The following is a 24,360-nucleotide window of genomic DNA, read 5'->3' on the forward strand; positions in this document are numbered from 1 at the left end:
CAAGGCAATGGTTTTGTCGATACTCGTAGCCCGAATTCTTCCCAGGGGACTGCAGAAATGGAATGAGCCGCTGGACCATTGGCCTTGGCGGCCAGGAGAAAAGGACTCACTTTTAGGATTTGGGTCTGCGAAATTGGCTTGCGGAGGGATTGTAGAGTGTTCCAGTGCTAGGACTGTTTTAATCAGGCTTGTCAAACCCGAAGCGCCCTCTGAGTGGCCGACATTGGGCTTGACCTGGAAGACGGGTATTGAATCAGCATACTTTGAGCGGCTACGTAAAGCAAAGATTGAGGGCATACTGAGCCAATGTAAACACCACTCTTTCCAAACACCCTACCGACTGCTGTGGTCTCTATCGGATCGCCTGTACGAGTGCCCGTCCCGTGACATTCGACAAATGCGGTAGATGTGAAGTCTTCTATCCCGGCTGCCGCGTATGCTTGTCTAATTAAAGCCTCGTGGCTTTCTGAGCTCGGATTGGAAATACCGGCCGTCTTGCCATCGAAGTTGGTCGCCGTGCCCCTAATGATGGCGCGTATAGGGTCACCGTCGCGAATGGCGTCGTCTAGCTTTTTGACAAACACGGCATTCACAGCCTCGCCACGGACATACCCGTCTGCCTTTGCATCAAAGGATTGGCACATGCCGCTTGGGGACAGCACCCCCTGCTCGCTCAGCGCGAGCGTCATTGTGGGCGAGAGGAGGAGATTCGTTCCGGCAACGATGGCTGATTCGCACACGCCGGCGTGTATAGCAGCGCAGGCCTCATGAAGCCCGACAAATGACGATGAACAACCTGTTTCTATCGTCATACTCGGACCTTTCATGTCGAACTCGTAGGACACGCGGTTGGCAAGGGCAAAATCAGCGGTGCCCGTGATTCGGTACATGCCGGTGTGTTGAGGGTCTTTGGCATTGAGGTCAAGCCAGTCCTCGCCAAAGACGCCTACATAACAGCCGATATTGCGACCACGCCAGTCCCGTTGACCGGCGCTCTCCATGCACTCCCACACGACCTCCAAGAGCAATCGTTGTTGCGGGTCAAGTCGCTCGACCTCGGCTTTGCTCATGGAGAAAAATGCTGCGTCCATGCTGGAAAGGTCATCTTCGAGAAAGTAGCCATGGCGGCTCTTGACCGTTCCTGGTCGGCCGCTTGTGCTGTAAAATGCGTCGACGTTGTATCGGCTGCGAGGGACTTCACTTCGGAACGATTGTCTGTTGAGCAGCGAGCTCCAGAACTCTTCTGTTGTTTTGACACCTCCCGGTAACCGCAAACCTATGCCGACGATGGCAATGGGTGGAAAATTTCCCTGTGACTCTGTATCGCTGAGGAACTGATCTGTTGATAACGTGGTAGAGATTGGCGATCCCGTCGACTGGGAGTCGGAAGGCGTGTTGTCGCTCGACGGACTGCTCACGTCGCGAATCGCAGTCGGAGACATGATTGCTGCAAAGCGTCCACAGACAGCAATGCACCAGGTCTAAAACACGATAAAAATCGTATGTATGCGGTCGGGAATAATGTGATGTGCTCGCGATGTTTGGCGTCAACATTGAAAGGTATGCGTCGCATGATCGGTAGACATGCTGCGCTCAGGATGCACGGCACACAGTCAGCTACCTACACTGTATGTAGGCTTTCATTATTGACTGCCCGTGCCAGTCACGGAGGTGTGCCATAGGATCGGACCCCCCCTCCCCCCTTCTTTCTCTTACAGACCCCTCATTTCCGTGCATCTATGCCTGCGCTGCGATCTCTAAGTGTCAAAGCCCCTCAACACTTTCAAACTTGGCCAATGTAATCACGAATACGGGACAACAGCTTAACGGAGCGGCAAAGCCGGAGGAGATGCCCACATCACCAAACCGAAGACTGGCTTGTCTATCATCCTCCACCAATTATTAGCCTGTCCACTAACGTAGAGGCGCCAGCTTTCCGAGCAGCAGCAGGGGTATTGTGGGGCCTGAGTAATACGTCTTTCTGCCAATGAGAGGCCAGACGATTTCCCAAATAGGTAGCCCTGGATGTGGTGAGACTGAAAATGAAGTAAGCCGATGTTAGTGAACTTGGAGTAAGCCAGAAGATATTTGGCCCGGGGGTACGTATGTAACCCAAGTATCAATGGGCCCCTTGTCGACAGGGTCAAGTAGTAATGTTGATTCTTATCCCAGCTCCTGATGCCGAACCGGGGATAGCACTTATGCACAACAAAGGGCACATGTGAAGTGCACATAACGTCAATTGACGCTTGCTCTTGTAGACAAACACCGAAGATAGACGGTGAGCAACATTCAGCATATCACACAAGACTTAACAGAACTCGTTGCGTTGACATGGTAAGGATACATCGGATGAGTAGTTGCATCATTTGCCTTCATTGATACGACTAGGACAGGTACTGCGGGATGAATGCGGTAGTCGTGCTCCATGGCGGGTCGGTGTTGAGACACAGTGATGTCGTGGCGCGGCCTGGTTGGCCGTCTGCACGTGGCGTTCCGGGAACCAGCGCAGTGAACCGCTCTGCTGGGTTGTATCCAGGAACCAAATTTCGTCGACCACACGCTGCCCATGCTTTGCGCCTGAACACCCCTTGCTTCAGTAGGTTCTATGTTGTGTGCCCTTTGATGCCTAAGTGTGCGTGCCACGATACTCGCACGACGTTCCGGCGTCATGACCAATACTATCAGGGAGTCTGTGCCAAAATTGCGGCGACGCTTCATTTCTATCGTAAACATGCCCTCGCGACTTTTGTAATATGTCTGACTAGGTTCTGGGCAGCAAACAGCTCTAGAGGTCCCAGATGATATCTTAAAGACGCAAGGGAACCCGACCATTCTAGTATAGCACTGTAGAGATTCTCAGTTCCCCGCCCTCCTCATCAATCATAGCTTGTTTTCCCATCCGGCGATACAGCCGGGCCACTGTATAGTCTTTAAAAGCTATTATAGACAGACATCCAAAAATGCCAACAGATTTTGTTTCGTCATTTTGTTTGAGCAGTGCAGAATGAGCATGGCGGCGAGGACCATGTTTGACCTGTCACGCTGTCTGGAAACGCGGTTTCCGCCAGCGAGAGCCATCATCACCGACCAAAGGTTCGGTAGCTGTAGTCTATGGTCAGCACGCGCGGTAGCATGCAAGACCGCCGTTGATTCCTCACCTCGTTTTGTAATGCTTTTTTCATTACCGTGATATTTTGCTGTGGCGTTGTTGCTGAGGCAGACGAAGAGAGCTTGCTAGGGCCTTCTGTAGTCTGTATTAAACGATCTATACTTGCCTCTAAAGACTTCTCGTCCGTGGCTTTCCCCTCGGCCACTAGGAGAGACTCCGCTGTTCTAAGAATTTCTTCATTGAGGCCTCTGTGCTCCCAGGGGTCCCATGACTGAGCGGAATCCAGTACTTGTGAGAGAAGCCTAGGCAATCGGCGCTTTCGGCTCATGGACTGCTCAGCTGCTAATGGTGATGATTCGTCAAAGCTGGAGTTGTAGTATGCTTCAGCAAACGAGTCGACGTTGTTAAACCCCAGGGCTTCTAAGCCTTCAATGGCTGCTTCGAGGCGGTCCTCGATGCTCAGACTTGATCCCTGTGTCGAGGATGAGGATTTTGCGGCAAAGGCGTAGTGGCGATCGGGCACCGCATCATCTGGAGTGACTGATGGCGGGTCATGACTAATCGGCGATTGTTGTTGTGTTGCGTTGTCTGCGGTGTGCGAACGCGGTGTAGTCTCCGGACCCGAGAATTGATGGCTCGACCTCCAGGTCGCATGGGGCAGGTCGCCGGTGGATGTCAACTCCATCATATCATCCAAATTGTGGAAGTCTGCAGGCGAGACGCTGAAAGAGTTACCCCGAGTCATGTTCGTACTCGACATCATGCTCTGCGCGGCTGCGGCCGAATTCGTTGCACAGGGCGACCACTGTGACTGTTGAAGGGGTCCAGGTGATTTAGCAGCCGATACTTCGGCCTTGTGCGCAGCCGAAGATGCTTCAGACGGGTTGTTGATCTTGGCCAGTAGCTGCATTTGAAAACGAAGGCAATCCTGGAGTATTGATTGCGATAAGCTCGCTGGCCCATCGGGGTCATTTCGGGGCCCTTCAGGCATATAAACGGGAATCGGTGGGCACTGGCCGAGGGAGACAGGAGGCGTTGGGATCGATGGCTGAATATAAGACGAGGTGTCTCCGTGCTGCATGAGCGGGGCCGAGTCGAGAAACCACTTACTGTCGTCATGGCCGGCCATGTCGATTTGGTGTTGAAAATGATCTATGTCTTTGGCGTCCTGTTGGCTGGTATTCAGGTCGCCGATAGCCAGGGGTGGTGTTGGTGGCGACGCAGAGTTGATGGAGCTTGGCTCAGTGTCGTTTGTGCTACCATTGTTCCCAGACGGAGGCGTGCTGGTGAGGTGCAAAGTTGCGGCGGATGATGATGGAGGGGACAGTGGTGATGGATCGCAGCGCTCCGCTTCCTCTTTTGCCTTTTGCTCTTCGTGAGCCTGCAGGCGGGATTGGAGTTCTCCAAGCCGAGCTTTCATGCGACTCCCTGCGATATGCATCAGCGCGACGAGTTATTTCAGTGGGCCACGGGGTCATCCTACGATATGAGCGCTGGGCCACGCGGTTTTGAATCCGCTTCTTCTCCTTCCTGTCCTTGACTCTGGTCCAGTCGTCTTCGGCGGATAGTTGCACTTCGTCCTTGTCGGGGAGCGAGTACGGTCCAGGGTTTGAGGATGTAGGGGCCATTGTTTGAATGCAAGTCGTGGTTGCTATAACAGTGACAACATGTCCCGTGAAAGTGCTGCCGTCTACGGCGCATCATTGAAGTACACAGTCAGCATTGTCGGATCGCGGGGTCTTGGAATCTGAAATACGTACTACATGTAAGCAAAGCGTCGATCGGAAAGGTGCTTCAGCTTCGGGTTGCACCAGATAGCGCTGGCTCGTCAAGTCAGCGCTACTGGGAACCAAACACGGCTCGGTTGCCATTGAATCAGACTCACTGGCACCTCACCCGCCGAGGTAGGTAGATTCTGAAGGATCCTCCTTCCCCCCCTTAGCGCGCCTGCGACGGGGCGTGTAACAATCGACTTGGGGCAGGTTATCCGCCCGAAGGTTGCACGGCGTATGCAGGCGGCATGCAAAGACGAATGTTGTGATGATGCGAGAAGGAAGAGCTAGGCGGATAGGCGGCAGGCTGCAGACATGTTGCCCTAATGGTCCTGTGGCCCACTGATGAGAGGCTGAGTAACGACTTTAAAAAGGTTGTAAGCTCAATTGGCTTACTCGAGTCCAAATCTGGGTGGTTGCTGTGCACTCACACGCTTCCCTGCACGTCGCAGGGCATGATTTACCGAATCCTTCGGCACACCCGTGTGGGGTGCACGGGTGGTAACTAATGCAACTACGTATGCTCCGTTCCCGCGGAAGCCGTTGCGCGGATGTGTTGGACAAACCACCATCTTGCCCCGACACACCGGGCTCTTCTCGTGAATGCGGGGCGGGCAATTGCACACGTAGATCCATGGATATCGTGTGATCGTTAAACGCAGCCAAGCGCCGAGATCAATGCATCCAAATGGTCGGTAGCGCGGAGCACCCAATCCATGTCCCACGAGCATCGGCAGCTCGTGTTTGTCTCAGCAGTCCCTGTGAACGGGGTCGACCAGTTTCTGCGCGATCCATTGTGAGCTTTTCCTTCCTGTACGGTCCGGTGGTGACTTTGACTTCGCGCTTACACGCTCTGCTTCACCCCCAAGACGCCCCCCCAAAAATGTCTTTCCCACCTCCGCCTCGAGCTGAGCTTGGTATGTGAGCTTTGCGATCAACTTTAAGAGCAGACTGACGTTATGGACCTGGGATTAAAGACTGGGAAAAAACTTCGGCGGAAACACATGTACACGGCCACATTGAATGTCGTTGGACGCACGAGACAGGGAGCTGGTCGGAGCCTGAATTCATCCATGATCCGTACTTGCGTGTACATGGGTTGTCGCCTGTGCTCCACTATGGTATGATTGCCAATCTAGACAATCCATCACATACATGCTGCTAATTCGGTGTAGGTCAGGAAGCATATGAGGGTTTGAAAGGCACGTCAAGCCATTGGCGTAGAGCGTTCTGCCCTGCTGACAAGAACAGCTTTTCGAGCACCGGGCGGTGATATCCATGTCGTCAGACCCGATTACCATGCGCGCCGTCTCATTCAGTCTTCCGGATTGGTTTCAATCCCACCTGTCCCAGAGGAGCTCTTCTTGAGCTGTGTCAACTTGGCAGTTGGCATGAATGCCGATATTGTACCGCCTCATGATGCCCAGGGAATGCTGTATATCAGACCAGTGGTCTTTGGGATGGGTGCCTGGCTTCGGCTTGAACCGCCCAATGAGTATCTTTTCTGCGTCTTCGTTACCACCGCGGGAGCTTTTCATGGCTCCGAGCCACTGGATGCGCTCATTCTCGAGGACTTCGACCGGGCGGCACCCCGTGGCACGGGATCGGGCAAGGTAGGCGGCAATTACTCGCCCGTCATTCGATGGAGTCAACAGGCAAAGCGGGATGGCTACGATATTACTCTGCATCTCGACAGTCAAACCAGAACCGAGATTGAAGAGTTTTCGACATCAGCTTTTGTTGGGACTCATGTCAATGGCCAAAACGTCACGCTGGTCGTACCAGACACGACGAATGTTGTGAGCAGCGTGACCAGCGACAGTGTTCAGCAGCTTGCAAAGTCGCTAGGCTGGGCTGTTGAGAAAAGACCTGTGAGTACCGCACAATCTCCATATAACTGTCGCAGGCTCATAAAATAGATCAAATATGATGAACTCTCGACCTTCTCTGAGGTGATGGCTTGCGGCACAGCCGTCACTCTTGTGTCCATTAGGTCAATAACGAGGAAGAGCACATCGGACAAGTTCCTCTATCAGAGCGCTGCAGAGACCATGGGTCCTTGCGCGAAACAACTGTCAACACTTTTGCACGATATATATAGAGGCAAAATCGCAGATGAGTTTGGATGGCGCGTGAAGGTTCAAGAGCCATCGTGCTTCAGGAAGCGCAAGGCAGCAGACGAGGAAACGAGGCAGGGCAAGAAGACGATGCTAAATGGGCATGCTGAAGCAACGCAGGCAGCACTTGAAGTAAACTAGACGTATAAGAAACCAAGACTGAATTGTAATGCAATTTCTTCATTTGCGTCAGGGCAGAGTCAACCTAGCAGTTACGGTTTGTTGACAGTTGACATCTCACGGTACGTGCCATGTTGACGCCTGGCATTAAGCTCTTGGTCTAGCGACTGGACAATGGCGAGAAGGACAAAGTAGATTTATTGTGTGTCAACTCATTATCGGGGTTGATTTCAGTTTACCGTTATGCCGAACAATTCTGCCACCGCATCTTTAGTCTCCCGGAGCTGGCGATCCTCCGCATCCTTCAGCTCTTGCTCCAACCCCCCACCGTACCCAAAATATTGCTTGACAGCGCTCCACCAGAAAGCAATATCAAGAGACATAAGAGCCATGCGGGTTGAGATCCTTTCCCGGAATGTTTCCTTCACCTGCCCATCATCTTTGATGGCCTTGAGAGCACAGGACCCAATGAGCTTGATGCGGTTAACAGGTGAGCCCAGGAACCTGTTGTTTCCCTGCACAATGGTAATGTTGCGCTCCAGGAACAGCAGCTCACGTGGGAACAGACCCTCGTCACCCAGATATGCCGCAGCTTCGTCAATCATCCGCTGCTTGCGCTCTTCAGGGGTTTCCTTAGTCCGCTCCCACCCTTGGCTACTTTCGTTGTCTGCATTAGATGGGTTTTTGTACGGCCGCATGAGCGACGCGTCAGCCCACGCATCGGCGCTCTTCATCCCCCATTCGCGCGATACTCTCTGAAGTGCAGCATCATCGTTGGTGACAAGTGCTTTCCAGAATCGGGCGTATTGTCTTCTCAGCTCGTCCGACATTGTAATATAGAGGCCGTGATCGAGAAGCACAACCTGCGCGCGCGCAGGGTGCTTAGGGTTCTGACGTACGAGAATGTTGCCAGGGTGCGGGTCGCAATGGACAAAACCCCACGAGAACATTTGCGCGGAAAACAGCTCCACAACAGTCCTCATGACGTCTTCCAGGCGAAGGCCAAGCCCAGCTTTATTGGACGCGGTCGAATGATTTGCTGCGACCCGGCCGGTGATTGCGTCTCGATCCCAAAGCTGGACTGCATCCACCCACTCCGTTGTAAGAACTCGCTTGGAGGTGAACTCTCGGTACACCTTCGGGATATAGACACGGTCGCGGAGTGACGGATCGTTCGCGATCAGATCTGCCATCTTCTCAGAGTTGCCCGCCTCGTGCTCGAAGTCCGTCTCCTGCATTACCCTGTCGGCGACGAACTGACCCATGCCACCCATGGGTAGCCCAGTCACCCAGGCCGTGTACTCGGTCATGAGCTTCATGGACCAGAGGTCCCAGGACACTTGCTTGGAGATCTCCCGCCGCTGAACCTTGACCGCCAAGCCACGGCCGTCCGGTAGCCGAGCGTAATGCACCTGGGCAATGGATGCGGAGGCCCGCGGCTCCCGTTCGAAGACAAACAGGGAGTTGCCCTGCTGATCAGATTCAGTGACGCCAAAGACCTCCTCAATGCTGCGACCACCGAAATCCTGCTTGATGACTTTTTCGACGTCAGACCACGAGCTTTGCGGCGCGTCGTCGAACATTTCGCCAAACATGCGTTGGTACTCCTCGGGAAGCACGCTCCCCTGCATGGCCACGGCTTGCCCGGCCTTGAGATACAGACCGCCGTTCCACTTCAGCATGGAGCACACGCGCTGCGCATTGCGATGGTGGAGATCCTCCTCTGGATGCCTGGCCAGCCAACAATCCTTGCCGTAGTGAAGCTTGTAGTCAAGGCCGACCCGTGCGAGCACCGCATAGGCAATGGTCGTGCGCAGCATCACGCCGCCAAATACATACCTGTCGAGCAGGTAGTCGCCAATACAGAGCTCGACAAGAAGAATCAAGCCCTTCCAGTACCATTTGATCTTGATGGCAGGCCGCGCCTTCTTGTCGTCGGCTGGTTTCGCACCATCCTTCGCTGACGGGTCCGATTCATCATGCCGCACGTGCGCAGCACTTTCGGCTGATACTTTGGAAGTTGCTGAGCTGTCCAGGGAGGTGTTGGTGAATTGGTGGAAGGCTAATTGGGGCAGGCAGTTGCGCCTGCTTTTCAGCGCATTGCGAGTCGTCGGCGCCAGAGCCAGTCGAGAGGACACAAGACCGGGTGACTTGAGGCTTTGGGTGACACTGCGCGACAGCGCCGTCATGTGAACGCCTCGCAGGAGGCTGGTTGTGCCCATCGCTATTGTGCGCTGGCGATGCTGATTCAGGAAACAGAACACAGCGTATAGGAAAATGGCCGGTCACAGGTAGGAGGGGTGAAAACTTGGAGGAGACGCGTCTTGCCATGGAATACGCGTCGCAACGACCTCGGATTAGGATCAAGGGTTAGCAGCCAGGCTGTTCGCGCGGACGGCCATCGGCAAGGACAGACACGCAGTACAGTCACATGTGCGTCGCGGCCGACTGCCATTCCCGCGTCCTTTACTCAGTGTAGCTCTCACGGGCGTATCATTAGGTGATAAGCGGGATGCGACTCAACCCCTAGGGTGACGGAGTGGTCAGGTCTTCTGCCCAGCCGCTCCAGTGACGTTGGCCCCGGTTCAGCAGCGCTTCTCCGTGGGCTCATATGCAACGGGGCGGAACGTTGCGACAGTAAGCCAGACCCGAGGCTGTTAGCGCTGAGCTTCGTGCCAAGTACTCACCGAGTTCCCCACCCGTAGAATTTCAGTCTCCTCGACTAACTGGAGACGTGGTACGAGGCAAGATGGTGGATACTGGTACAGACTGCACCTTGTGCATGATCGGGAACCGAGAACCAGGTGCTCGGATTCACTTCATCTGGCTCTGTGGCTTCATGTTGTCGTATCTAGCGATTCCGCGACCTTTTGATGGGAATCATCGCCTTCAGGCGTTGGCTGGCGCTTCAACACTGGCCTGTGGGAGGATGTACTGCAGATTAAGAGGATCGGCTGCTAAACAAGTGTCCGCTAGCTAGTTCAGGAAGCACTCGTATTATGGCCAGGAGGTGCTGAACTGTTCCAATCATGTTTGTCGGCTGACTGCGCCGCGCTGGAAAATTAACTTACATGGTGCCTTCTGTATGCAGTAGCAAGCAGTGTCTTGGCCACTAACGGGATGGCTGGATGCGTTGACCTAAAGACCAAAATCCAAGCACGACGCCGTGATTCCTAAATCGTGCGTTTGCTGCTTGCCCGGGACGGACGACCAAAGAAACCTCGGCCCATTGAATCTACCGCCTGCATCACCGTGAGAATGGATTTACTGATGTTTAACATCGGTACTATGGCAGCGATCATGTCGCGAATTGGAGTCATCGTATTTGCTCTCACTACTGTGGTTGCAGTCGTGGTAAGTAAACTTTAGCCTCAGCTAGATGGCCACTGAAAGGATAGCAGGGCGTTGGTGTGTGCGTTTACCGAATAATGTTCCATCCCCTGGCAAAGTATCCGGGCCCGGTCTTAGCAAAAGTCACGAATCTATACTCTGCCTACCACGCCTGGAAAGGCGATATTCACGTTGATATATACTGGTGTCACCAGAAATACGGTGTGTGCCCTTACTGCGTATGCGATGCTGAAAAAGGCTCACAGAAATGACAGGTGATCACCTTCGCTACGCGCCCAATCGCCTTATTATAAACACCGCGGGTGCTCTGCGAGGTATGGCGCCCATGGCAGTCCTCCAAGGCAAGTGGCAGGTAGCTGACGGCCGTGGCCCATAGATATATATGGTCATCACGCCAAGGTTACCAAGTTCAAAAATTATGAGGTTCTGTCTAAGCAAGCGGCGAACCTATTGACCCTGAGAGACAAAACCCAGCACGGCCGGCGGCGACGAGTCATCAGCCAAGCTTTCTCTGAAAGTAGCCTCCGCTTGTTCGAGCCCAAGATACAGTCCCGTGTTGTGAAGTTCTGTGAGCTTCTGAGACGGGCGCCTGATGGCTCGTCAACTCGACCTGGAGAATGGTCAGAACCTATTGATATGAGCAAAGCATGTGAGAATTTGCGGAAGCAAGGGCTTGACAATGGAAAAAGAGGCTGACTGATAGTAGTCAACAACCTGGCCTTTGACATTATGACTGCGGTTTCTTTCGACACTGACTTCAATACCATGGAGAAACCAGAGTACCGATTTGCTCTCAAAGCTATTGAGGACTCTAACGTGCGCCTAGGGGTACTTTTGCAGGCGCCCGAGCTCAGTCTCAGGTCGCTAGACAAGAAGCTATTTCCCACAGCATACGTCGCAAAGTATAAGTTTGTCAAGTTCATTCGCACGGTAATGGCCAAGCGCCTCGCTGCTTCCAAGGCCACATCCAAGGATATCTTTTCATTCCTTCAAGACTGCAAAGATCCAGATTCTGGCAAAGAGCTAAGCATAGCCGAGCTGAGTACGGAGACGGCGACATTCATCGTGGCGGGTGAGCGGCCCCTTCCTTCCTCTTCTTTTCAATAGAGTAAAAAGGCCGAGATACTAAGAGCATGTAGGCGCGGATACATCATCCACCAGTATGGCTGCGGTGTCACATTATATAACAGGTTCCTCCAGCTGCTACCGCAGAGTTGTTGAGGAGGTCCGAAACACGTTCTCCTCCGTAGACGAGATCTGTCTTGGTCCAAAGCTGAACTCCTGCGCTTTCTTGCGTGCCTGCATCGATGAAGCTCTCCGTTTGTCACCTCCAGGTGGCAGCGCTCTCTGGCGAGAGGTCGAGCATGGCGGTACCCTCATTGACGGAACGTATGTTCCGGGTCACTGCGAGGTTGCCGTGGGTATTTATAGCATTCACCACAGCGCCACGTACTACACGGAGCCATTTTTTTACGATCCGAAGAGGTGGTACAGACCTCAAGACGCAAAAGGATCTCGAAACGAATCCTCACGGTTGCCGTACATGCCCTTTTCAGTTGGACCACGCAGCTGCGTCGGCAAGCCTCTCGCAATTGCTCAGATGATGATTGTCTTTGCACGGCTCATCTGGGAATATGAACTTCGGCGGGCGGACTACGATAGCGACTGGGCGTTGGGAGACCACAACGCGGCCGAGTATGTCCTGAAAGACCATTTGACGGCATGGAAGGAGGGGCCCGTGTTGAGGTTCAGCCCGCGAGTCAAAGCTTAGATCACTCGCACAGGTGGGCGGCATTAGGCAACTAGAACTCCAATGCATGGGCAGGCAGCAGCGTTGGGCGACAAGGGAGGCATTAGACAGGCGAATATGTCATGGATCGGCAAGGCATAGATAGGCGCGGAACCAGAAGCCGGGGGCATGTAATAAACTTGGCTGTTACATGCAGTCGCAGCAAAGTACCTACATAAACGTCCTGGGGTGCACTGTCCGACTCAGCGTTCTTCCACCGAATGTAAAACGCCCCGTATCCCAATTGGGTTAAAATTCTGAGTCAGGTGGCTAGTCCTCATAAGGCGAGTTAGCATTAGCAAGATCCAATGGCATTACGGAACTAACCCGATGGCATCACGCCTTACTCATGTCTCGAGTTACCTGGCTGCTGTTGGAAAAGCGATAACAACACGTGCATATGTGAGAGCCTCTATGTCTGACGAGACTAGCGGCTCCGGCTTGGACAAGCTGTTCATGCGATGCTTCGGATGAGGCGCGATCTACGTGTGTTTGGCGCAAAATGCAGGGAACAAGTGCTTCAGCCAAAGCTCAGACCGGAGTTAGTCTGTATGCTGACAAGTAGTAACATACTTGGTAGTACATGTACGAAAATCATCGAGACCTCTCGGACACTGGGCAGCTAGTGTCCGAAGCGTCTGGCAACAACAGAGGAACGGAGCGTAATCGCCGTACCTACACGAGGGAAACATAGGCAGCCATATTTTGCGAATGAATATACTGCGGGAGAACATCGCCATCTAGCGGGTAACTAAGGCTGCCATTCTTTCCTCACCAGCGAACTGCATTGCCCAAAACAAAACTTCACATCAGACAAGACCAAGAGAGGAAAGTGCTGGACCATTGTCAACTCCGCGAGCTGTCAACGGAAGTCGTCTACGATGCCCAGCTTGACAGAACAGCCACAAGAGAGGTTGTTGGCCATGCCAAGCGTCGCGAACGGGGCAGATCGCGGCAATGATGCCGTAACTTCAGCGTACTCCAGCAGTGGAAATAAGATGGCGGAACCCATCGCCATAGTTGGCATGGCCATGCGACTTCCAGGAAACGTCCGTACCGGCAACGAATTCTGGCGGATGCTGGTTGAAAAGCGGAATGGGCTGTGCGACGTGCCTCAAGATCGATACAACGTCAATGGTTTTCACGACCCATCAGGCAAGCCCTCAACGTTCCGCATGAACAAAGGCTACTTCCTGCAAGACGTTGATATTGCCCAATTTGATACCTCCTTCTTCTCGTTGTCCAAAGCGGAGCTAGAGCGTCTCGACCCACAGCAACGGCAACTTCTCGAGGTTGCATACGAATGCATGGAAGATGCAGGCGCGACCTCGTGGCGAGGTAGCAATACAGGTTGCTATGTCGGTGTATTTGGCGACGATTGGCAGGACCTCAACGCCAAGGAAACCCTCCACAAGGGTGGATATCGGGTTACAGGATACGACGATTTTGTTCTAGGAAACCGAATCTCGTACGAATTCGACCTACACGGCCCCAGGTGAGATTAAAGATTTTTTCTGTTTTAGGAAAAAAAACTCAAGAACAGTTAGAACTAACATATTCCAGCATGACCGTCAAGACCGGATGCTCGTCATCTCTAGTGTGTTTAGACATGGCTTGCGAGGCAATACGGAAAGGCGACTGCGACGGCTCGTTGGTTTGCGGTACAGGGTTAATATTTTCTCCAACTATGACGCTCGCGCTTAGCGACCAAGGCGTGCTCTCCCCTTCAGGCATTTGCAAGACATTTGATGCCTCTGCAGATGGATACGGACGTGGCGAGGCTGTCAACGCCATTTACATCAAAAGACTGAGCCAGGCTATCGAAGATGGCGATTCGATCCGAGCGGTCGTTCGCGGAACTAGTGTGAATTGCGACGGGCGCACGCAGGCCATGCTGACGCCCAGCCCGACAGCCCAGGAGTCGCTCATCCGCCGTGCATACGAGCAGGCAGGGATCCAGGACATGTCGCGGACTGCCATGGTGGAGTGCCATGGCACAGGAACCAGTGTCGGCGACCCGCTGGAAGCCACCGCGGTCGCCAACTGCTTTGGGGATCAGGGAGTATACATTACTTCTGTAAGTCTGACAAAGTCTCAACAAACCTTGGCATGCTCCTAATCTTCGCACACAGGTCAAACCCAATGTCGGGCATTCAGAAGGAGCCGCGGGTCTCACTAGTCTCATCAAGGCTGTCCTGGCAATTGAGCACCGCCTAATACCGCCGAATATTTTCTTCAAGTCGCCCAACCCAGCCAGTGAGTTTCCAGGGGACAAGTCCATTGCTCGCCAGTGTGGCGCGTTGACCAGCCTCCAGTCCCCTTCTCGAGATGCAAACTGCGCGTCCCCGTCGAGACAGAGGAATGGCCAGCAGGCCGTGCTGAGCGAGTGAGCGTCAACTCATTCGGAATCGGCGGCGTCAATGCTCACGTAGGTATCGGAGTCCATACATGTGGCATTGTGCTGATTAGTTTAGGTGATTGTCGAATCCCTGCAAGAGTACCATAATCACGACCAGTTATCGCCCAACGGTTCCATCAGTTCTGCGTCTCCGGCCGGCGACATGACGCCGACAGACAGCGATAGTCTCGAGGATGTCGGCAGTAGTGAGTCCGGCTCAGTCGACGTTTTTCCAAATAGCAACGACGTCCAAAGCAATGGCCACTCCGACCCCGACGAACCAATGGGACACAAAGGCAGCGGGTCTAAGCTGCAGGGCCATGAAACGCGCTCAACTGATTCTTCAATAACTCGAAGCCAGAATGGCTATGGTCTCAGCCAAGTCGAGTATCCGGAGCGCCCGCACCTCCTCCTATTCTCGGCCAACAGCGAACCGGGTCTTAAAGATGTGATCAAGACTTATCAGGAATTCCTTCCCACAAGCCATCCCTCTCTGACAGATGTAGCCTACACCCTGGCTCTTCGACGAGATCACAAGACCCACCGCGCCTTTGCGATCGCTGGGAGCAAGTCGTCACTGGAGCTGTCGCAGCTGGAGACGGTCAAAGCACCGCCAAGGATTGCATGGATTTTTACCGGGCAAGGTGCACAATGGCCACAAATGGGAGCGGATCTCATCGACACCAACGCTGTATTCCAGGGGACGATCCGCGGCCTGGACGCTTTCTTGGCCGGACTACCCAGCCCTCCGCCTTGGACCATTGAGGATGAGCTGCGAAAGACGGCTGAGAACAGTCGTGTTCAGAAGGCGGAATTCGGCCATCCCCTATCCATAGCCGTTCAAATTGGCCTCATCGACGTTTTGAAGTCGTGGGGTCTCAGGCCAGATTCGGTGCTTGGCCATTCTTCAGGCGAGATGGCCGCTGCATATGCCAGCGGCTCCATCACTGCCAAAGCCGCCATGGCAGCTGCCACGTTCCGCGGCACCACCAGCACCGGCGGCACAGCTGAGAAACGAGGTTCAATGGCGGCTATTGGTCTTGGCGCGCATGAAATGGCACCCTATATGGAGCCTGGTGTTGTGATCGCCTGTGAGAATAGCCAGTGCAGTGTCACCATTTCTGGAGATTCTGAGCAGGTTGAAAAGGTGGTTCAAAGCGTGAAGGCCCAGCGAGAGGGTGTCCTGGCGCGGTTTTTGCGTGTTGAGAAGGCCTTCCACTCCCGTGAGTAGCCAACCCATAAACCAACCTTCTGACTAGTCACTGACCCTTGCCCAGACCATATGCTCGAGTACGGGCCTCTGTACGAGGAGCACTTGCAGCCGTTCGTCAACAGTAGCTCTCCGATAATACCATTCTACTCATCTGTTACCGGTAAGAGGTTGGCTGACGATGGCTGCCTTGGACCCGCCTACTGGCGCAGGAACATGGAGAGCCCAGTCTTGTTTAACACTGCCCTGCGATCCGCCATGAGTGCGCAGGAGGGTCGTCTTGTGCTCATTGAGATTGGACCTCACCCAGCCCTCAAAGGCCCTGTCGGTCAAATTTTGCGAGACATGGGACGTTCGGCAGACGTTCACGTTGGAACGTTGCATCGTGACAAGGGCTGCGACGAGAGTCTGCTCCAGCTTGCTGGCAAGCTGTTCCAGCAAGACGTCCCTGTGGACTTCTCGCATGTGCTGTTGCCAAGTGGCCGCCATGTTGCAAACCTGCCTCGGTACCCATGGAAGCGAGACAACAGTTACTGGGCCGAGTCGCGCATGACGCGGGAGTGGAGGTTCCGGGAGCATGGCCCCCACGAGCTACTTGGATCTCGTGTTATCGAGGTCTCCAACGAGCCATGTTGGAGAACTAAACTTGCCCTCGATGATGTCTCCTGGCTTTCTGGCCATGAGGTGGGTGGCCAAGTCATTTTCCCCGGTGCGGGCTACATCTCCATGGTAGGTGAAGCTATTCGACAGCTCCATGGCGAATTGGCGTACGGCCTCAAGAATGTCAGCATAAAAGCCGGCTTGGTTCTGGAACACGGCAAAACGGTTGAGATTGTGACAAATTTGTCTGCGGTTGCCACAGACTCGTCTGACGAAGCGTCATGGTATACGTTTAGCATCAGCTCCTACGACGGCACGAAATGGGTCAAGCATTGCGTCGGTGAAGCAAGGCCGTCTGTCGACAAGGCAGTGCAACTCAGCGTTCAGTCACCCAAAGATTTGGCCAGAACCGTCGATGGTGATGAGTGGTACAACATACTCAATCGTGTTGGGTTCAACTACACAGGCCTGTTTCGTGGCCTGCACGGTATTACTGCGGAGCCGGGAGACAATCGGTCGGCAGCGTCTGTGCCGTCGCTGGGTCCATCGCACACCGGGAAGTTCGCGATGCATCCCGCCGTCATGGATCAATGCTTTCAGCTCTTCACCGTTGCCGCATACCGCGGGCTGGGCAGGAACTGTAAGAACATTGCTGTCCCAACTTTTATCGAAGAGATCATTGTGCGTCCCACGACACATGATCTGCGCGTTGGGGCAACCATCCACACTCTGGAGCGCGGCTCATTCGTGGGTGATCTTGTCGCCGAACAGTCTGGCCAGTTGCAGCTCTCACTCAAAGGGTTCAAGGCATCTGCATTGACAAGAAGTGATGATGAAGATGAGAGATTGCCCTTGATCACTCGCTTGGAATGGAGACCCCACGCTCACTTCGTGTCGTTGGCGGATCACTTGCATCCTCGACCGCACATCCCCCGGGAATGGCCTCTTTTCGAAGAGATGATGCTTCTATGCGCCATTGATCACCTCGAAACCATAAAACTGACCGAGGAGACCCAACCGCATCTGCGCAAGTTCTTTTCGTGGATGCAAGATCAAGTCGACAAGTACCAGTCTGGGGACAACCTGTTTATTGCGAATGACCGAGGGTTGTTGGAGCTCACCAAGGCTCAACGACTTGCACGAATTGCAGACATTGCCGCGGATGGCGAAAAGTCTCAGTACCCAGCCTTTGGCATCGCTATCCACCGGCTCTTCCAAGCGGCCGAGTCAATTTTCAGTGGCGAGACACATCCGTTGCATGTTCTAATGAAGGACGACGTTCTCACGCAGTTCTATGCTGTTGGCGACGAGCTCAATTACGCCAGTGCCCTGCGCGTCTTGGGGCACACCAACCCCAGACTGAGGATCCTTGAAGTTGGTGCAGGCACCGGCGGTACGACGGTCAAGGTTCTCAAGGCGCTCACGTCGTCCTCTGGGGAGAGATTGTACAGCAGCTACACCTACACTGACATCTCTGCTGGCTTCATGGCCTCGGCAAAGGAGCGCTTCGCTGGAGCTGACGGCCTGCAATATGCCACTCTAGACATCTCACAGAACCCATCAGAACAAGGCTACCAGATGGGAAGCTACGATTTGATCATCGGTTCAAATGTGAGTTGCCCTGCGTGCAGGTCATATATGGCAGGGTCGCACTGGAGCTGACACAAGGACCAGGTTGTTCACGCCACCCCTCACCTGAATGTCTCTCTTTCCCACCTCCGTAGCTTGCTGAGCCCCGGTGGGAAGCTCTTCTTACAGGAGCTATGCCCTGGTACGCAGTCCATTATCTTCTGAAATCTCCGAAGTCAACGCTGACAAGTCCTAGATGCGAAATATGTCAACTATGTTATGGTGAGATACAACTCACGCTCCAAGTAACACGAAAGTACTTACGCAGAACAGGGTTTCTTGCCCGGCTGGTGGCTGGGTGAAAGTGACAACAGACCCGATGAGCCGTATATCTCCCCAGAAAGATGGGCCGAAGAGATGTTAGCGGCCGGCTTTGCCAAACCGGAGGCTATGGTGGTCGACGGTGCCACGCCTTATCAGCAGAGCGCAGGTATCATAGCCTCGCCAGCCTATGAGACACCAAGACCCCCGAAAGTATCGTTGCTTTCTCACAGCATCGATGGGGCGTACGTCACAGAAGCTAAGCTAGTTCTTGAAGACCTGGGGTTCACTGTTGATGTCATTACATTTGGACAAGAGCTGCCGAGCCACGATGTCATCAGTTTGCTGGACCTTCAGACTTTCACTGTCCATGATCTTGATGATGCCTCGTTTCGGGCACTAGTCGCGCAGCTCCAATCGCTTGACTTGGACTCCAAGATAATCTGGGCCACTCGCTCTGCGCAGGTCGCCTGTACGGACCCAAGGACTGCCATGAGCCTTGGTCTTACCAGAACCGCTCGTAGCGAGCTGTCTACCAAGTTGTTCACGGTCGAGATTGACGACAAGACCGACCGTTTGGTTGCTGCGAGATGCCTCGCGGATATTCTGCTGAGACGTCATAGCCCGCAATTAGACGTGGAGTCCATGGATCCGGACTGGGAGTATGCTATCATCGATGGCCAGGTTCTCGTTCCAAGAATGCACTGGCAGACCATGGGAGATGCCTTCGAGCAAATCGACGACGAGAGTTCTCAGCCTACGGCCAAGCAGCTCACTGTCAAGACTCCGGGATTGCTGCATACTATGGGCTGGAGCGAATCCGAGCGTGTACCTCTCAAAGAGGGACAGGTAACGGTTCAAACGAGAGCGATTGGGCTTAACTTCAGAGTAAGCTCTCCAGAATTGTCCATTCTTTACGCAAGGCTTACCATTCTATAGGATGTTCTCATCGCCCTCGGTATTCTGGACAATAGCACGCGCGAAATCGGCCTCGAAGGCTCGGGCATGGTGACTGAAGTAGGCCCCGGAGTTGATAAGCTTCGGCCGGGTGATCGTGTCATATACATGTCAAGCGGCTGCTTCACTACGCACATTACATTGTCTCAAACGCTCTGCGTGAAGCTCGACGATGGCTTGACCTTTGAACAAGGCGCGGCACTGCCCTGTGTCTATGCTACAGCTGCAATGGCTCTCGTGGACAAAGCCAACCTACAGCCGGGACAGGTTAGATATATACTCCTTTCTGAAACCTGTGTGTGTTTGCGTGCGCGCCAGAGCTGACTTATATCTCCTCAGACGATTCTCATTCACTCAGCCTGTGGTGGCGTTGGGCTTGCTGCGATTCAGATCGCTCAAATGCTTGGTGCCGAGGTATTCTGCACCGTGGGTAACGAAGACAAAGTCCGCTACCTCATGGACAACCATCACATCCGGCGCAACCGCATATTTAACTCACGCGATACATCGTTTTTACGGGATGTGATGGCTGTGACAAGCAACAAAGGTGTTGACGTCGTGCTAAACTCTCTCTCGGGAGAACTTCTTCATGCGTCGTGGCGATGTGTCGCGGAGTTTGGAACCATGATCGAGATTGGCAAGCGGGACTTCCGCCGCAGAGCCAAGCTCTCCATGGAGGCATTTGAGGCCAATCGCACATTTGTCGGTCTCGACCTTTGGCAGGTATCTCAGGTTCGCCCCGAGCAAGTTGCAAGGTACGGTTCTTGTTCTGTCGCATTCCAATTCACCTCGCGCATTGTGACACATATGGCTAACTTTGTACAGGCTCTTGGAGCGTTGCATCAAGTGGATGCAGGAGGGATTGATCAAGCCTGGCGTCATCGCAAAGGTGTGGGATGCCCAACAGGTTCAAGACGCGTTTCGCTTCATGCAGGGTGGGCGGCACATCGGCAAGATCATTGTTAGGATGCCAGTGGAATCCAGCGTTCTCGAGTCGACCAAGGAGCGCCCTTTGCCACACCTTCGCCCTGACCGGAGCTATCTTCTCGTCGGTGGCTTGGGAGGCCTCGGTCGCTCTATCGCAACTTGGATGGTTGAGAATGGCGCACGCCATCTGGTCTTCCTCTCGCGGTCTGCTCAACCAGGCCCTCATCTGGAAAGGTTCGTGGGTGAACTCACCGCCCAGGGATGTGAAGTACAGCTGGTCTCAGGCAGCGTCAGCAGCTTGGACGACGTAAAGCAGGCGGTGAACAGTGCATCGAAGCCGATCGCCGGTGTCATGAACTTCTCCATGGTCTTGCGAGACATTTCGCTGTCGGACATGAGTTTTGCCGACTGGACGACTGCAGTCTCACCCAAGGTCGAGGGCACATGGAACCTTCACCATGCCATCACGTCCGAGCTGGATTTCTTCATCTTGTGTTCCTCATACAGTGGTATTGTTGGTCAATGGGGACAGGCGAACTATGCCGCAGCCAACACCTTCCTGGACGCGTTCGTCCAATATCGTCACCACCAAGGATTAGCGGCGTCCGTAATCGACATCGGCGTTATGGGCGAAGTGGGATTCGTGTCAAAGAACCAGGACATCTTAGGCCTTTTCCAGAAATCCGGCATGCGAATATTAAAGGAGCAGGATCTTCTTGATGCCATGAACTTGGCCATTCTACGGTCCAAACCTGCTCAGACCCAAAATCCTAATGGGGGGTACGGCAGCCCTGGACAGATTTTGCTTGGATTGGTCACGAGTGTGCCTATCGCCTCGCCCAACAACCGCGTCGTCTGGAAGAACGATATTCGCATGAGCATCTACCACAACATCAATGGCGGAAGGGACTCGGCATCTGCGGTGGCGACGGAGCTTGACGACATCACGACGCTGTTGAAGTCGGCTGCGTCCGACCCATCGGTGCTTCAAGATAAGGAGAGCACTGTCATCATTGCGACGGCCATTGCGTCTGCGTTGGCCAATTTTCTGATCAAAGAAGACGGCAGCATCAAATTGGACGACTCTCCGGAACATGCAGGCTTGGACTCTCTAGTCGCGATGGAGCTTCGGAATTGGATACGGCAGAGATTCGGGGTGGACACAACGGTGATGACCATTGTGCAGAGTACGTCGATTATGAGTTTGGGAGATTATATTAGGGAAGCTCTGGTCAAGCGCTCACGGTGAGAGTATGCACGGCCAAGCCTTTTTTATCAAATTCACGATATATTGTCTATTGGCCAGTCTGCACATGCCATTAATGTTGTGCATGTATAGCATATACGTTGACAATAGCAAGGATTCTTGCGGCGATTGTCCCTGTCCTACATCAGCATTAAGACCTGCACGATCCCGCAGTCTGTGTTACAAAGGAGACCATGCAGCGGTTGCACAGACGGGCGAGACCACGTGGTGTGAGGTATGGCAGCCGTCCGCCTCGTGTGAATGAGGAAATGATTCATGTTGCCACCTGTCTCCGAGCCTGAGCGGCGCAAAGACAGCAGCAGCATTCACAGGGTTCAGTTCAAACTGATCGTCGCAGGGTTTCATCGGGATCTGGGCTTTGCAGCGTTGCAAAGCTCAACGCTCAAGAGCCCACAACCCTTGCCCGAAAGGATGAGATTGACGGCCGTAGATCAATGATCGACGGGACAATGAGCCTGTTTCCCTCGACGGTGGTGACGGCGACCTACCGTGCCCTCACGTGGCGCGCTGCAAGTGTACGAACGTACGGGTGGAACCTTTGGAGAACGGGGTTCTGGGGTGTCTGCGTATGATCACAGGCGCTTGTGATGAATCGCTGCAGACTAGGCTTCTGCTACGTGTGAAAGAGGCCGTGAATCTCGGCCGGCAGGCGGACTTGGCTTTCCGTCACTAGCAGGCGGTCCCCACCCCGAAATATAGACGAATTGCTGAATACAGCCAGACTTACGGCACGATGCCCACTTGGCTTCAATTGCGTGTCGACTAGGCAAAAGATCGAGTGTACCAGACTCGACCTGATGAGGTTGCATGCGGGGGCTACTAGTCGCAGATTGAAGTACTTATACACAAACACGCTCGTGTCTTGCATTGTATGTCCCGTACAATGCTCCGATGTTTATCTGGCAACCGAATCGTGCGACTGATCCACGCAGTGAACTCGGCCGAGTCCGGCCCCAGAGAGTTCCGCGATGCAGTCGCCACCTAGGTGTAGCCATGAAGCCGATGTAGCTCCTTTTGCTTGCTGCCACACATCTCCGAGGACACGGCACCAGGACAAGCACTAACGCGGAGGCTAGGCTTCTGTGAAGTGCGATGGATGGGTGGTGTGTGTGCCCCAAGTGCCCCTATCTCCTGCACCAGGAGTCCTGCCACCAGCGTTGCCGGCGCCAGACAGTAATGCAGCCAAACACGCGTCAGTGGCGGTCATACAGGACCATAAGCTGCCCAAGAATTGCCAGCCGCGGGTTAGGCCGACGTGACTACGGGGCCAATCGGCAGACGGGCATGTGCCAGTGCCGCCACCCATCTTGATGGAGAGAAGAGCCTTCCAGCCTCTCAATGTGGCCTGCTTCAGGGGGGGATGGGCATCTGCAGCCTCCCTATTGCCGTGGCCAGGAACGAAGCACACGATCCGTCCGGCCCGAGCCCCGTGGCCGCCGCCGCCGCCGATTCTGCGGGCCCGGGTTGGAGCCGTGCCCATCACGGTGCTGCTCGCTTGCGCCTCTGGTCGGATTTTCTCAACAGATACCTACCATCTGCAGCTACCCGGGCCGCATCGCTAGAGACACACGATGAATTGCGCACAGCCACAATGGAGTGAGGCGAGAAGCCAGGTCCCGGTGCCGCGGCGAGCATCAAGGAGGAATATTGGGCATGCTGCCGCCCTTTGTCTCCTGGGCTCAACTGGTCCGAAGCGATGCCGCCAAGTAAGACGGACCGGTCTCACCACGTACTACTGTTACCACCACGAAGCCTCGTAAGGCTGGGCAGGTTAGCGCTGAGTCTAGCCGGCTACCAGACAGGGGTTCGAAGCTTGAACCTCCCCTGACAGCCAGGAAGCCCGCGGCATCTCTCCGCGAGCCGCCCGCGGAGCCGTCCCCACCGATGCCGACCCTGGCTGGGTGGGATTCACGCTACTACGACCGTCTACGACGAAGCAAGTGGCGGATCGCCTCGGAGCGGGCGGCTGGTGCGGGCGCCACCTTGGGTGGCCGCGCGCTTTGGAGCTTTCCCACCAATTGCCGCCATGGCAATGACCCGGAAGCTCACAGGATGAGATGATGCCTTCTGCATGCCCAGCAAAGGGTGAGCCGCGTCGAATCACGCGCAGACGCCCCCAAGGCCCCCCCTGGCCCGGCAATGAGGCATCCCACGGCAAGCTAAATTCTCACAGTGGATCACCTGCAGCCATCGTTCCAAGATGAATTACCGGGACTGAGTCGCTCGACACGAACCCGACCTGCTCAAGAGAGATCTGGTTGCGTGTTTCCTCGGCTTCAGCTCATGCAGACTAAGAGGCGAGATCCGTGGAGGCGTGACAAGCTGCGTTATCCGTCCGATATGTGCGACGTAGAGAGCCGTCACCTTGTCGATGACACAACCAGGCCGCGGGGGGCAGGGCACAAGTGGTAGAACCCCACTGCTGGTTTTCCAAGGGGTTAACCGTCGTCGGGCCATGCGACGTGACACGACAGTCAAAGAAGTGGCATTTTATTATGTATGCGTGCATGTTTGCAAATCACGAGACAGTTAACGGCACGCTGATGTCCCTCTCGGTATCTCTCATTAAGTATGCCGCCAACTTGTCAATCGCGAGTGCCCAATGCCCCTCGGATTTTGCCCGCGCTCGCGTCGGGACTGGCGTAGACCACTGACCACCATGGTATAGACTATAGTAGTGCTGAACGCATCTTGCCAGTGGGAGCCAGCCCGACTCATATCGGGTCAGCGGCACTTGTTGTACCCCTCGATCTGCGTCGCTTTTTTACCAGGGCCGCCGGATAAGCCGGGGGTGAGATTGTCAAGACGCCTCCGCCATTTCTATTGTTGGCCTACCAGTGAGATGTTACT

The 24,360-nt window shown here is 54.3% G+C and overlaps 6 protein-coding genes across 6 annotated transcripts; 3 read left to right on the forward strand and 3 right to left on the reverse strand.

The window, feature by feature from the left end:
• Positions 1 to 167: 167 nt before the first annotated feature.
• Positions 168 to 1,442, reverse strand: JDV02_002875 (putative PKS/NRPS-like protein biosynthetic cluster; the record flags this gene model as incomplete). Its single annotated transcript, XM_047983952.1, has 3 exons — positions 168 to 173; positions 223 to 234; positions 300 to 1,442. 3 exons carry the CDS (start codon positions 1,440 to 1,442, stop codon positions 168 to 170), a joined length of 1,161 nt encoding a protein of 386 aa, XP_047839924.1.
• A 1,294-nt stretch (positions 1,443 to 2,736) lies between these two features.
• JDV02_002876 (uncharacterized protein) lies at positions 2,737 to 5,137 on the reverse strand. The gene is made up of 5 exons (XM_047983953.1): positions 4,998 to 5,137; positions 4,873 to 4,932; positions 4,596 to 4,802; positions 3,162 to 4,540; positions 2,737 to 3,105 (listed from the first exon to the last, which is right to left on the reverse strand). The coding sequence occupies exons 3-5, from the start codon at positions 4,738 to 4,740 to the stop codon at positions 2,944 to 2,946; spliced, it is 1,686 nt and encodes a 561-aa protein (XP_047839925.1). The 5' UTR covers positions 4,741 to 4,802; positions 4,873 to 4,932; positions 4,998 to 5,137; the 3' UTR covers positions 2,737 to 2,943.
• Positions 5,138 to 5,767: 630 nt separating this feature from the next.
• On the forward strand, positions 5,768 to 7,142 carry JDV02_002877 (Branched-chain-amino-acid transaminase; the record flags this gene model as incomplete). The annotated part of the gene is made up of 5 exons (XM_047983954.1): positions 5,768 to 5,801; positions 5,862 to 6,005; positions 6,060 to 6,086; positions 6,136 to 6,755; positions 6,804 to 7,142. The coding sequence occupies 5 exons, from the start codon at positions 5,768 to 5,770 to the stop codon at positions 7,140 to 7,142; spliced, it is 1,164 nt and encodes a 387-aa protein (XP_047839926.1).
• Positions 7,143 to 7,298: 156 nt separating this feature from the next.
• Positions 7,299 to 9,445, reverse strand: JDV02_002878 (uncharacterized protein). Its single transcript, XM_047983955.1, has 2 exons — positions 7,690 to 9,445; positions 7,299 to 7,594 (listed from the first exon to the last, which is right to left on the reverse strand). Exons 1-2 carry the CDS (start codon positions 9,341 to 9,343, stop codon positions 7,557 to 7,559), a joined length of 1,692 nt encoding a protein of 563 aa, XP_047839927.1. The 5' UTR covers positions 9,344 to 9,445; the 3' UTR covers positions 7,299 to 7,556.
• A 1,663-nt stretch (positions 9,446 to 11,108) lies between these two features.
• Positions 11,109 to 12,243, forward strand: JDV02_002879 (uncharacterized protein; the record flags this gene model as incomplete). The annotated part of the gene is made up of 3 exons (XM_047983956.1): positions 11,109 to 11,121; positions 11,179 to 11,544; positions 11,612 to 12,243. The coding sequence occupies 3 exons, from the start codon at positions 11,109 to 11,111 to the stop codon at positions 12,241 to 12,243; spliced, it is 1,011 nt and encodes a 336-aa protein (XP_047839928.1).
• Positions 12,244 to 13,259: 1,016 nt separating this feature from the next.
• On the forward strand, positions 13,260 to 21,492 carry JDV02_002880 (Type I Iterative PKS; the record flags this gene model as incomplete). Its single annotated transcript, XM_047983957.1, has 12 exons — positions 13,260 to 13,756; positions 13,825 to 14,338; positions 14,394 to 14,517; positions 14,577 to 14,689; positions 14,736 to 15,882; positions 15,937 to 18,080; positions 18,144 to 18,240; positions 18,295 to 18,320; positions 18,372 to 19,247; positions 19,299 to 19,583; positions 19,656 to 20,071; positions 20,142 to 21,492. The coding sequence occupies 12 exons, from the start codon at positions 13,260 to 13,262 to the stop codon at positions 21,490 to 21,492; spliced, it is 7,590 nt and encodes a 2,529-aa protein (XP_047839929.1).
• Between the last annotated feature and the right edge of the window lie 2,868 nt (positions 21,493 to 24,360).

Source organism: Purpureocillium takamizusanense, chromosome 2 (assembly GCF_022605165.1).
Source record: "Purpureocillium takamizusanense chromosome 2, complete sequence".
Classification (NCBI taxonomy): domain Eukaryota; kingdom Fungi; phylum Ascomycota; class Sordariomycetes; order Hypocreales; family Ophiocordycipitaceae; genus Purpureocillium; species Purpureocillium takamizusanense.